This window comes from Balaenoptera acutorostrata, chromosome 10, assembly GCF_949987535.1.
Source record: "Balaenoptera acutorostrata chromosome 10, mBalAcu1.1, whole genome shotgun sequence".
In the NCBI taxonomy this organism is placed as follows: domain Eukaryota; kingdom Metazoa; phylum Chordata; class Mammalia; order Artiodactyla; family Balaenopteridae; genus Balaenoptera; species Balaenoptera acutorostrata.
The window spans coordinates 82,198,348-82,212,392 of NC_080073.1; the positions used below are offsets into that span (position 1 = coordinate 82,198,348).

Below are 14,045 nucleotides of genomic sequence, written 5' to 3' on the forward strand. Positions count from 1 at the left end.
GTTAGTTTCTGTTGTACAACAAAGTTAATCAGCCATATGCATACATATATCCCCATATCCCCTCCCTCTTGAGCCTCTGTCCCACCCCTCTAGGTCGTCACGAAGCACCAAGCTGATCTCCCTGTGCTATGCTGCTGCTTCCCACTAGCTAACTGTTGTATGTCGATGCTACTCTCACTTCTCCCCAGCTTCCCCCTCCCCACCCCCGCCATGTCCTCAAGTCCATTCTCTATGTCTGCGTCTTTATTCCTGCCCTGCCACTAGGTTCATCAGTACCATTTTTTTTTAGGTTGCATATATATGCGTTAGTACACAGTATATGTTTTTCTCTTTCTGACTTACTTCACTCTGTATGATAGACTCTAGGTCCATCCACCTGACTACAGATAACTCAATTTCGTTTCTTTTTATGGCTGAGTAATATTCCATTGTATGTATGTGCCACATCTTCTTTATCCATTCATCTGTCGATGGACATTTAGGTTGCTTCCATATCCTGGCTATTGTAAACAGTGCTTCAATGAACATTGTGGTACGTATGTCTCTTTTTGAATTATGGTTTTCTCAGGGCATATGTCCAGTAGTGGGATTGCTGGGTCATATGGTAGCTCTACTTTAGTTTTTTAAGAAACCTCTGTACTGTTCTCCATAGTGGTTGTATCAATTTACATTCCTGCCAGCAGTGCAGGAGGGTTCCCTTTTCACCACACCCTTTCCAGCATTTATTGTTTCTAGATTTTTTGATAATGGCCATTCTGACCGGTGTGAGGTGATACCTCATTGTAGTTTCGATTTGCATTTCTCTAATAATTAGTGATGTTGAGCATCTTTTCATGTGCCTCTTGGCCATCTGTATATCTTCTTTGGTGAAATGTCTATTTGGGTCTTCTACCCATTTTTTTTTAATTGGATTGTTTGTTTTTTTGATATTGAGCTCCATGAGCTATTTGTATATTTTAGAGATTAATCCTTTGTTCATTGTTTCATTTGCAAATATTTTCTCCCATTCTGAGGGTTGTCTTTTTGTCTTGTTTATGTTTTCCTTTGCTGTGCAAAAGCTTTTAAGTTTCATTAGGTCCCATTTGTTTATTTTTGTTTTTATTTTCATTACTTTGGAGATGGGTTAAAAAAGATCTTGCTGTGGTTTATGTCAGAGTGTTTTTCCTATGTTTTCCTCTAAGTTTTATAGTGTCTGGTCTTACATTTAGGTCTTTAATCCGTTTTGAGTTTATTTTTGTGTGTGGTGTTAGGGAGTGTTCTAATTTCATTCTTTTACATGTAGCTGTCCAGTTTTCCCAGCACCACTTACTGAAGAGGCTTTCTTTTCTCCATTGTATGTTCTTGCCTCCTTTGTCGTAAATTAGGTGACCATATGTGTGTGGGTCTATCTCCGGGCTTTCTATCCCGTACCATTGATGTATATTTCTGTTTTTGTGCCAGTACCATACTGTCTTGATTACTGTAGCTTTGTAGTATAGTCAGAAGTCGGGGAGCCTGATTCCTCCAGCTCCGTTTTTCTTTCTCAAGATTGCTTTGGCTATTCGGGGTCTTTTGTGTCTCCATACGAATTGTAAAATTTTTTGTTCTAATTCTGTGAAGAATGCCATTGGTAGTTTGATAGGGATTGCATTGAATCTGTAGATTGCTTTGGGTAGTATAGTCATTTTCACAATATTGATTCTTCCAATCCAAGAACATGGTATATTTCTCCATCTGTTTCTGTCATCTTTGGTTTCTTTCGTTAGTGTTTTATAGTTTTCTGAGTACAAGTCTTTCGCCTCTTTAGGTAGGTTTATTCCTAGGTATTTTATTCTTTTTGTTGTGATGGTAAATGGGATTGTCTCCTTAATTTCTCTTTCTGATTTTTCACTGTTAGTGTATAGGAATGCCAGAGATTTCTGTGCGTTAATTTTGTATCCTGCAATCTTACCAAGTTCATTGATTAGTTCTAGTAGTTTTCTGGTGGTATCTTTAGGATTTTCTATGTATCATGTCATCTGCAAACAGTGACAGTTTTACTTCTTTTCCAATTTGTATTCCTTTTATTTCTTTTTCTTCTCTGATTGCCGTGGCTAGGGCTTCCAAAACTATCTTGAATAATAGTGGCGAGAGTGGACATCCTTGTCTTGTTCCTGATCTTAGTGGAAATGCTTTCAGTTTTTCACCATTGAGTATGATGTTTGCTGTGGGTTTGTCATATATGGCTTTTATTATGTTGAGGTAGGTTCCCTGTATGCCCATTTTCTGGAGAGTTTTTAATCATAAATCAGTGTTGAATTTTGTCAAAAGCTTTTTCTGCATCTATTGAGATGATCATATGGTTTTTATTCCTTAATTTGTTAATATGGTGTATCACATTGGTTGACTTACGTATATTGAAGAATCCTTGCATCCCTGGGATAAATCCCACTTGATCATGGTGTATGATCCTTTAAATATGTTGTTGGATTCTGTTTGCTAGTATTTTGTTGAGGATTTTTGCATCTATGTTCATCAGTGATATTGGTCTATAATATTCTTTTTTTGTGATATCTTTTTCTGGTTTTGGTATCAGGGTGATGGTGGCTTCCGTAGAATGAATTTGGGAGTGTTCCTCCCTCTGCAGTTTTTTGGATGAGTTTGAGAAGGATAAATGTTAGCTTTTCTCTAAATGTTTGATAGAATTCGCCTGTGAAGCCATCTGGTACTGGACTTTTGTTTATTGGAAGATTTTTTTTTTTAAAAGATTTATTGATTGATTGATTGATTGCTATGTTGGGTCTTCGTTTCTGTGCAAGGGCTTTCTCTAGCTGCGGCAAGTGGGGGCCACTCTTCATCACGGTGCGCGGGCCTCTCACTATCGCGGCCTCTCTTGTTGCGGAGCACAGGCTCCAGACACGCAGGCTCAGCAGTTGTGGTTCACGGGCCCAGTTGCTCCATGGCATGTGGGATCCTCCCAGACCAGGGCTCGAACCCGTGTCCCCTGCATTAGCAGGCAGATTCTCAACCACTGCGCCACCAGGGAAGCCCCCTATTGGAAGATTTTTAATTACAGTTTCAATTTCATTACTTGTGATAGGTCTGTTTATATTTTCTAATTCTTCCTGGTTCAGTCTTGGAAAATTGTACCTTTCCAGGAATTTGTCCATTTCTTTGTGGTTGTCCATTTTATTGGCATATAGTTGTTTGTAGTAGTCTCTTATAATCCTTTGTATTTCTGCAGTCTCAGTTGTGATTTCTCCTTTTTCATTTCTAATTTTATTGATTTGTGTCCTCTCCCTTTTTTTCTTGATGAGTCTGGCTAAGGGTTTAACAATTTTGTTTATCTTCTCAAAGAACCAGCTTTTAGTTTTATTGATCTTTGCTATGTTTTCTTCATTTCTATTTTATTTATTTCTGCTCTGATCTTTATGATTTCTTTCCTTCTACTGACTTTGGGTTTTCTTTGTTCTTCTTTCTGTAGTTGCTTTAGTGTAGGGTTAGATTGTTTATTTGAGATTTTTCTTGTTTCTTGAGGTGAGATTGAATTGCTGTAAACTTCCCTCTTAGAACTGCTTTTGCTGCGTCCCATAGGTTTTGGGTTGTCGTGTTTTCGTTGTCATTTGTTTCTGTGTATTTTTTAATTTCTTCTTTGATTTCTTCAGTGATCGCTTGGTTATTTAGTAGTGCACTGTTTAGCCTTCATGTATTTGTGTTTTTACAGTTTTTTACCTGTAATTGATTTCCAATCTCATAGTGTTGTGGTCAGAAAAGATGCTTGATATGATTTCAATTTTCTTAAATTTTCTGAGGCTTGATTTGTGACCCAAGATGTGATCTATCCTGGAGAATCTTCCGTGTGCACTTGAGAAGAAAGTGTATTCTGCTACCTTCAGGCGGAATGTTCTTATAAATATCAATTAAACCTATCTGGTCTGTTGTGTCATTTAAAGCTTGTGTTTCCTTATTTATTTTCTGTTTGGATGATCTGTCCTTTGGTGTGAGTGGGGTGTTAAAGTCCCCTACTATTATTGTGTTACTGTCGATTTCCCCTTTCATGGTTGTTAGCATTTGCCTTAGGTATTGGGGTGTTCCTATGTTGGGTGCATAAACATTTACAATTGTTATATCTTCTACTTGGATTGATCCCTTTATCACTATGTACTGTCTTTCCTTATCTTTTGTAACAGTCTTTATTTTAAAGTCTATTTTATCTGATACGAGTATTGCTACTCCAGCTTTCAGTTGATTTCCATTTTCATGGAGTATCTTTTTCCATCCCTTCACTTTCAGTCTGTATGTGTCCCTAGGTCTGAAGTGGGTCTCTTGTAGACAGCATATATATGGGCCTGTTTTTGTATCCATTCAGCCAGTCTGTGTCTTTTGGTTGGGGCATTTAATCCATTTACATTCAAGGTTATTAAGTTCCTATTACCATTTTCTTAATTGTTTTTGGTTTGTTTTTGTGGGTCTTTTTCTTCTCTGTGTTTCCCGCCTAGAGAAGTTTCTTTAGCATTTGTTGTAAAGCTGATTTGGTAGTGCTGAATTCTCTTAGCTTTTGCGTGTCTGAAAAACTTTTGATTTTTCCGTCGAATCTGAATGAGACCCTTGCTGGGTAGAGTAATCTTGGTTGTAGGTTTTTGTCTTTCATCACTTTAAGTATATCCTGCCACTCCCTTCTGGCCTGCAGAGTTTCTGCTGAAAAATCAGCTGATAACCTTATGGGGATTCCTTTGTATGTTATTTTTTGTTTTTCCCTCGCCGCTTTTAATATTTTTTCTTTGAATTTAATTTTTGTTAGTTTGATTAATATGTGTCTTGGTGTGTTTCTCCTACGGTTTATCCTGTATGGGACTCTCTGTGCTTCCTGGATTTGGGTGACTATTTCCTTCCCCATGTTAGGGAAGTTTTCAACTATAATCTCTTCAAATATTTTCTCAGACACTTTCTTTTTCTCCTCTTCTTCTGGGACCCCTATAATTTGAATGTTGGTGCATTTAGTGTTGTCCCAGAGGTCTCTGAGATTGTCTTCAATTCTTTCCATTCTTTTTTCTTTATGCTGCTCCTCAGCAGTTATTTCCACCATTTTGTCTTCCAGCTCACTTATTCATTCTTCTGCCTCAGTTATTCTGTTATTGATTCCTTCTAGTGTAGTTTTCATTTCAGTTATTGTGTTGTTCATCTCTGTTTGTTTCTTCTTTAGTTCTTCTAGATCTTTGTTAAACATTTCTTGTATTTTCTCAATCCGTGCCTCCATTCTATTTCCGAGATTCTAGATCACGTTTACTATCATTACTCTGAATTCTTTTTTAGGTAGATTGCCTATTTCCTCTTCATTTATTTGGTCTTGTAGGTTTTTACCTTGCTCCTTCATCTGTGATGTATTTTTTTTGTCATCTTTTTTTTTTTTTGATGAGTGGAATTGTGTTCCTGTCTTACTGGTTGTTTGGCCTGAGGCTTCCAACACTGGAGTTTGTAGGCTGTTGGGTAGAGCTGGGTCTTGGTGCCAAGATGAGGACCTCCGGGAGACCTCACTCCGATGAGTATTCCCTGGGGTCTGAGGTTCTCTGTTAGTCCAGTGGTTGGGACTCAGAGCTCCCACCACAGGAGCTTCGGCCTGACCCCTGGCTCGTGATCCAAGATCTCACAAGCTGCGCGGGGCGGCAAACAAAAGAAAGGAGAGCAATAACAAAGTAAAAAATATAATTAGACTAGGAAACTAACAGATATGTTAGAAAGAATATAAAAATAAAAATATAGATGAAACAACAACCAGAAGGTAAAACAGAACCACAATAGTAAATAAGAGGAGGAGAAAAATAAAAATTAAAAAAAAAAGGTGGAAAAGGCCTTGGCTGTGGAGGGCGGGGCCTAAGCAGGGGTGGGGTTTGGGTGGTGGGCAGGGCCTATGCTTAGGACCCACAGGGCTGGAAAACGTCCTGGAGGCTGTTGGGGGTGGGGCTTAGGCTCAACAGAGGGGGCCCAGGCGTCCCTCCTGCCTCCGGTCTCAGAGGGCAGGGGACCCCACCTGGGAGCCCAGCAGGCTTCCTGGGCTCGAGTGGGTGGGGCAGACACCCGCCGGTCCTGGAGGGCCCCTCCCACCTGCCTCTCCTGTTCTCCCCCTACACCCCCGGGGCCACCTCGGCCTGCAGGGGTCCTCTGAGGGCGTAGGACCTGGCCTGAGAGTCAGGCAGACTTCCCTGGCCAATTGGGCAGGGGAAATGCTGGGCGTGCTCCCCCCGATCCGAGCCCCTGAGGGTCCCTCCAGGTGTGGGAACCCCTCCCCCTTCTCAGCCGCCCCTCAGGGTCTCTGGTCCTGTCTGGCCTCCACTTCTCCCCACTCAGTCCCCTGACGTCCTACCAGTTCGCTTGGGGGTTCTTCTGTCTCCTTGGGCGTCGAGGTCCCCCACCGGCGTCCAGCAGGCACCCTAGTTGTGGGGAGATGGGAACTCTGTGTCTTCCCACACCGCCATCTTGACTCCACCCCGTTTCATTCTTTTGCATGTGGATATCCAGTTTTCCCAGCACCATTTACTGAAGACTGTCCTTTCTCCATTGTGTATTCTTGGCACCCTTGTTAAAGATTAGTTGACCATATATGTGTGGGCGTATTTCTGGGCTCTCTGTTCTATTCCATTGGTCTATGTGTCTGTTTTTATAGCAGTTCCATACTGATTTGATCACTATAGCTTTGTAATACGGTTGGAAATCAGGACGTGTGATGCCTCCAGCTTTGTTCTTCTTTCTCAATATTGCTTTGGCTATTTGGGTTTTTATTTTGTTTTTTGTAGTTCCATACAAATTTTAGGATTTTCTTTCTATTTCTGTGAAAAATGCCATTGGAATTTTGGTGGGGATTGCATTGAATCTATAGATGGCTTTGCATAGTATGAACATTTTAACAGTGTTAATTCTTCCAATTCAAGAACACAAAATATCTTTCCATTTGCCTTCTTCAGTTTCTTTGATCAATGTCTTACAGCTTTCAGTGTATAGGCCATTCACCTCCTTGGTTAAATTTATTGCTAAGTAATTTTTAAAAAGCTATTGTAAATGAAGTTGTTTTCATGATTTTTCTTTTGATAGTTCATTGTTAATATATAGAAAAGCAACTAATATTTTAATAAATTTATTTTATTTTTGGCTGCATTGGGTCTTCGTTGCTGTGCATGGGCTTTCTCTAGTTGCAGCAAGTGGGGGCTACTCTGTTGCGGTGCGCGGGCTTCTCATTGCAGTGGCTTCTTTTGTTGCAGAGCACGGGCTCTAGGTGCGCGGGCTCCAGTAGTTGTGGCACACAGGCTCAGTAGTTGTGGCTCGCGGGTTCTAGAGTGCAGGCTCAGTAGTTGTGGCGCACAGGCTTTGTTGCTCTGTGGCATGTGGGATCCTCCCAGACCAGGGCTCGAACCCATGTCCCCTGCACTGGCAGGTGGATTCTTAACCACTGTGCCACCAGAGAAGTTCAAAAGCAACTAATTTTTGTATGTTGGTTTTGTATACTGAATTTGTTGATTACTTCTAACAGTTTTTTGGTAGCGTCTTTAGCATTTTCTAAAGACTAATATATGGTATTAAGATCACGTCATCTGGAAACAGAAACAGTTTTACTTCCTCCTTTCCTATTTGGATGCCTTTCATTTCTTTTTCTTGCCTAATTTCTCTGGCTAGGTCTGTGTTGAATAGAAGTGGCAAGAGTAGGCATCTTTTGTCTTGTTCCTGATCTTACAGAGTGGGCATCATTGTCTTGTTCACTACTGGGTATGATGTTAGCTGGGGGCTTGTCATGTGTGGCCTTTATAACGTTGAGGTACATTCCTTCTATACCTAATTTGTTGAGAGTTTTCATCATGAAAGGATGTTGAATTTTGTCAAATGCTTTTTCTGTATTTATTGAGATGATCATATGATTTTTATTCTTCATTCCGTTAATGTGGTGTATTGATTTGTGTATGTTGAATCATCCTTGCATAGTAAGGATAAATCCCACTTGATCATGATGTATGATCCTTTTAATGTGCTGTTGAATTCAGTATGCTAGTGTTTTGTTGAGGACTTTTGTGTTCACCAGGGATATTGGTCTGTAATTTTCTTCTTGTAGTGTCCTTGTTTGGCGTTGATGTCAAAGTAATGCTGGCCTTGTAGTATGAATTTGGGAGTGTTTCCTCCTCTTCAGCTTTTTGGAGGAGTTTGAGAAGGATTGGTATTAATTCTTCTTTAAATGTTTGGTACAATTCACCATGAAACCATCTGGTCCTGGGGTTTTCTTTTTCGGGAGATTTTTGACTACTGATTAAATCTCCTTACTTGTTATTGGTCTGTTCAGATTTTCTATTTCTTCATGATTCAGGCTTGGTAGGTTGTATGTTTCCAGGAATTTATCCATTTCTTCCAGGTTATCCAATCTGTTGATGTGTAATTGTTCATAGAAGTCTCTTCCAATCCTTTGTATTTCTGTGGTATTAGTTGTAATGTCTCCTCTCATTTCTGATTTTAAGTCTTTTCTCTTTTTTTAAAAATTGGTCAAGCTAAAAGTTTGTCAGTTTTGTTTATCTTTTCTTAAAAAACAGCTCTTAGTTTCACTGATCTTTTCTATAATTTTTCTAGTCTCTCTTTCCTTTATTTCTGCTCTGATCTTTATTATTTCCTTTCTTCTGCTAACTTCAGGCTTAGTTTTTTTCTTTTTCTAGTTCCTTGAGGTATAAACTAGGTTGTTTATTTGAGATCTTTCTTTTTCCTATTATTTATTTATTTTGCCTGCACCATGCAGCTTGCAGGATCTTCGTTCCCCCACCAGGGATTGAACCCAGGCCACAGCAGTAAAAACACCGAGTCCTAACCACTGGTCTGCCAGGGAACTCCCTCTTTTTTTCTTAATGTAGGCATTTATTACTGTAAACTTCCCTCTTAGAACTGCTTTTGCTGCATCCCATAAATTTTGGTGTGTAGTACAGGGGACCCTTGAACAACACAGGTTTGAACTGTGTCATCTACTTACATGCACATTTTTTCAGTAAATTTGTATTATACTACTACACAATCCTTAATGCGTTGAATCTGCAGATACAGTCAGCCCTCCGAATATGTGGTTGTTCCGTAAGTTATATGCAGATTTTTGACTGTGTGAAGGGTTGATGCCCCTAAACCCTGCTTTGTTCAAGGGTCAACTGTATTTCCATTTTTGCTTCTAGATATTTTATTTCCCTTTTGATCCTCTTTGATTTCTTCATCATACTACTATTTTTAAAAATTTATTTATTTGGCTGCATCAGGTCTTCGTTGCCCTGCGGCATGTGGGATCTTAGTTCCCCGACCAGGGATCGAACCTGCATCCCCTGCATTGAAAGGCGGATCTTAACCACTGGACCACCAGGGAAGTCCCCATCATACTACTTTTAAGTCTGTTTCTAAAACATTTATTTTTAGATGCTGTAACATAGATGATGACAATCATGCAACTCCCACAAACACCAGACTTGGGGGTGGTAGTGGTGGTAGATTTGGCTCTTTGCAGGGATTTAATAGACGGCAGCAAGGGAGGCTGAGCCTAGTCGGGGTTCCTGACGTGAGCTCAGCCATCTGCCAGCCCCTACAGGCAAGTGTTCAGTTATTGATCAGCTCAGCATCAGAGCTGTTTGTCATCAGATGCTTCCCCTACTTCACCAAGTGAGAACTTCGGTCACTAAGGTTAGACCATTCGAGAATAAACACCACATCCATCCATCTCCTCTCTCCATAGCCAGCAAACGGAAGAGGACCCAGGCGTGCAGGAACTGGAGGCCCTGATAGACACGATCCAGAAGCAAGGGAAAGATCGCCCGTGCAGGGACAACATCTGCAAGATGTTTCAAATTTATGACAAGGAAGCTTCAGGGCATGTGGACAGGGAGACGTTCTTTAAAATCTGTGACTCTTTTCACCTCCCAGTTGACGATTCCTTGGTTAAGGAGGTGAGTATGAGTTCCTCTTGGGGGTTGATTGCAGAGGCTGGGCACCGCTCACTCGTTCCCAAAGGCAGTTGCATTTGTATTTCGTTTTAACTGGGGAAGACTTGGGGTGTTCACATCAGTGGGGCCAGTGTAACTAGGTTGGAGACGAGGGTTTTTCAGACGGGAACATTAGCAAGGAGTGAGGGAGGCAGTTCAAGTGGGCCAAACGCCCATCTAGCTTCCCAAGTCTCAGGCTGACAGCACACCCAGCCTTCGATTTCTAAGTCATTTGTGCTGTCTGTGACCTGACCTGGGAGAGAGGAGCTGCAGTCAGGGGAGGCGGGACAGGGAGAGCACGGGCGGGTGGATTTGCACACGTCCTTAAAGTCGCCACAGCAGGTCAGTGTGCTTACTGCCACTCACAGGTGTTTCAGGGGACTCGGTTTGAGCAGTGACATGACTAGATTTTTCTGTTAGGCTGTGATAGCAGCAACCTGCTATTCTAAGTCTTACTCTGTGCTGACTGGATGGACAAAGTCTTGTAATCGAATATAAGAACAAAAATGCTTTGGAAATGACAGTGCTCTTATAAACGTTAAACCTGATACCTTGGGCAGGCCATTTACTCCATCTGAGCTTTGATTTCGTGAAGATGGGGATACTCTGACCTACCTACCCGGTTTACAGGATCATTTCAGAATCAGCCGAGGATATAAAAAGCCTGAGCTGGTTTACAAAGGCAGGGGACAGGCACTAAAGAGCACTCTGCAGCTGAGCTGAAAGCAGCCCATCTGTTTCTCACGGGCTCCCCTTCTCTCTCCCGCAGCTCATCAGGATGTGCTCTCACGGAGAAGACAAGATTGACTACTATAACTTTGTCCGTGCTTTCTCCAACTGACCTGCTGAGGACAGAACGCAGCACGGTATTTTGAGGTTGGGCCTACGTATACCTGTACTCTTCATAGAGGCATTTACAGAGCTCTTGAAATTATATTTCCTTTTTGGTTCTTTTACCACTGAAGTCTAAATTAAATTGGATCTTGTAGGAGCTAAGGTTGGTGCCTTATTTAGGGAGGGGAGATAGGGGTGTTGTGATGGTTAATTTTATGTGTCAACTTGACTAGACATGGGGTGCCTGGACATTTCTGGGTGTGTCTGTGAGGCCATTTCTGGATGAGGTTAATATTTGAGTTGATGGATGGAGTAAAGCAGTTGGCCCTCTCCAATGTGGGTGGGCCCCAGGGTGGGCCCCACCCATTCCATTAAAGGCTTGAATAGAACAAAAAGGCTGACCTTTCCCTGATGAGAGAGAATTCCTCCAGCCTGCTTTGACATCGGCTTTTTCCTGCTTTTGGACTCAAACTGAGACGTCGGCTCTTCTGGGGCTCCAGCCTGCTGGCTTCAGACAGGAACTACTCCATCAGCCCTCAGAGGCCTCCAGGTCGCTGACTGCAGACGCTGGAGCTTGTCAGCTTCCTCGGTTACGGGAGCCAATTCCTTAATCGTCAGTCCCTTTCTCTCTATATATATACAGCCTATGGGTTCTGCTTCTCTGGAGAAAGAACCCTGACTAACGCAGGTGTAGGATGACTAAGAGCAGGAGGAGGATGCATACAGTTTGCTCAGAGAGACGTCAGCTCGGGTGTGGTGCTGCAGACAGTGCCGCCCGCCCCGCCCCGGCAGGGAAGGGAAGTAGACACCATGTTTTTCAATTGCACTTCTAGGCCCATTAGTAGACCTGCATTTTATTTCATTTTATTATTTATTTATTTATTTATTTAAATTTATTTTTGGCTGTCTTGGGTCTTAGTTGCTGCGCGCGGGCTTTCTTTAGTTGTGACGAGCGGGGGCTACTCTTTGTTGCAGTGCGCGAGCTTCTCACTGCCGTGGCTTCTCTTGTTGTGGAGCACGGGCTCTGGGCGCATAGTTGTGGCTCATAGACTCTAGAGCGCAGGCTCAGTAGTTGTGGCTCACGGGCCTAGTTGCTCCGCGGCATGTGGGATCTTCCTGGACCAGGGCTCGAACCCGTGTCCCCTGCATTGGCAGGCAGACACTGTGATAATAGGACATATCACAGTGTGGTACACTGATTTGTTTCATGAAACTTTTGTTTCAAATGAGTGTGTATTTACTGGGTCATGATGTAAAACATTTCTTGATGTGGGCTGTAGTTAAAAAAAAAAAAAAATTTTAGAAAAACTGCTTCTAGAGAGCCTGGCCTCAAGATAGGCAGAAAAGACTAGTAGCAGCTACTGGTTATCGACTGAGCTCTGATGGACTTTTCAGAAGCAGGGCTGCTCCTTAGTTGAAGTCAGCCACCAACTTCACCTTTATAAATGCCGTCTCTGATTCCTTCCTACCTGTACTCTGTCTACACCACCAGGGGCCTGAAAATACCATCTAATTAGGGTGTATCAAGCCCGTATCTATAGGCTTTAGGGGTACCTGAGAAGATGTCTCTAGATGTTTCCAGAAAATCAAGGGTCACTTGGTGAGTGAATATCCTGCTGGTGTTCCTATAAGAAATTAATTATTGAGTGCTTTATTTGAACCATGAACTCAGCATTCACTATCCCTAAATCTTACCACCACCATTCCCTGCAAAAACAAGCAAACCAGCCAGCCAACACACCCCCAAAATGCTGAGCCCAGATGAGCAAGCAGGCTCAGAAAGGCCGACTGCCCAAGGTCACCAGCTTCTCCGGCTGAGCCGCTTGCTCTCCGTTGGCACCGTGCCTTTGCCTCAGGTACATGGTTCCTGTTTGGTCCTCATAGCCCATGCCTGTCCTCAACTAACTGCACTCATCTCCTGAGCTCCCTCTGGAGATGGTTCTGGAAAAACAGCAGACAGCCATGGGCAACAGGCCATCTGATGCCAGCAGTGTCCTGTGCCCACTGCTGGTACCAACACTCGGACAGCATCTATCCAGCACCTACACTGACATCTGGTGGCTTTTACACACAGACTTCGCCCCATCCTCTCCTAGCCAAGTGATGCCATAACACAGTCGTCCCCCTTATCCACACTTTCACTTTACACAGTTTTAGTTAAACATGGTCAACCATGGTCTGGAAATATTAAATGGAAAGCTCCAGAAATAATTCATAAGTTTTAAATTGTGCGCCATTCTGAGTAGCGTGATGAAATCTTGCACCCTCCCACTTTGTCCCACCCGGGATCCCCAGCTGTCGACATTGTCATGGCTCAGTGATCCATGATCACCGGAAGCAAGTGATCCTCTCCTGACGTGTCGTCAGAAGGCCAGTAGTAGCCCAGCGCTCCAGCACAGCGTCTGCATCATCCAGCTCACGTCACCTCATCACTCGGGCATTCAGTCACCTCACATCGTAAGAAGAAGGGTGAGTGCAGCTCAGTAAGATATTTTTAGAGACCACATTCACATAACTTTCATTATGGTACATGGCTATAATTGTTCTGTTATCATTGTTCATCTCTTACTGTGCCTAATTTATAGACTGCACCATAGGTAGCTATGTATAGGAAAAAACATAGCATATTTAGGGCCTGGAACTCTCTGGGGTTTCAGGCATCCACTGGGGGGTCTCAGAACATATTCCCATGGATGATGGGGGCAGCCGTACAGCAGGCATCAGGCACAGTGCGCCTCCTTGTGGCGCTTCCTGCCCACACACCCCGTCATCACACTCCTTTCTACGTTCACACTTACCTGTTACAGACACCAATAAAAATGAGGCTTATTACTACCCACCACTCAGTATAACTGACTCCTTCTCCGTCCTTAACTCCAATTCCCTAACTCACATGACCACAACGAACAAATATATATCTCAAAAGATATGCAAGAAATGACAGAGTGAAAAATGTTAGAAATGAGGCTGAAATTGATGCAAACTCGTTCTTCATATAAAAGCAAATGTGAGCAATACAAACTTAAGACTAGTTGATGCAAAGTCTTGGAAAAAATAAAGTTGCCAGCAATATCATTATTTTAAAGCACTCTTATCCTTTTCAGTCTTCAGGGGAAAAACATACTCTATGATGCATTGAAGCAACACCCTAATCAATTCCCAGATAGCCATCTAAGAGGTGGAATAAACTAATGATTGCAACTTAAAAAAAAAAAAAAAGCAAATGTGAGCACCCAGATAAAAAGGAATAGAAGGAATTATACCCGAGATAAG

At 42.3% G+C, this 14,045-nt stretch overlaps 1 protein-coding gene across 2 annotated transcripts in view; it reads left to right on the top strand.

The window, feature by feature from the left end:
• EFHC1 (EF-hand domain containing 1) overlaps positions 1 to 10,929 on the top strand; it is a 59,237-nt gene extending 48,308 nt beyond the window's left edge. For both annotated transcript variants that reach the window (XM_007193871.3, XM_007193872.3), the window contains 2 exons: positions 9,692 to 9,902; positions 10,708 to 10,929. In XM_007193871.3, the coding sequence (XP_007193933.2) occupies positions 9,692 to 9,902; positions 10,708 to 10,779 (283 nt within the window). In that variant the 3' untranslated portion in view covers positions 10,780 to 10,929. The remainder of the gene's footprint in view (positions 1 to 9,691; positions 9,903 to 10,707) is intronic.
• The last annotated feature ends 3,116 nt before the right edge of the window (positions 10,930 to 14,045 follow it).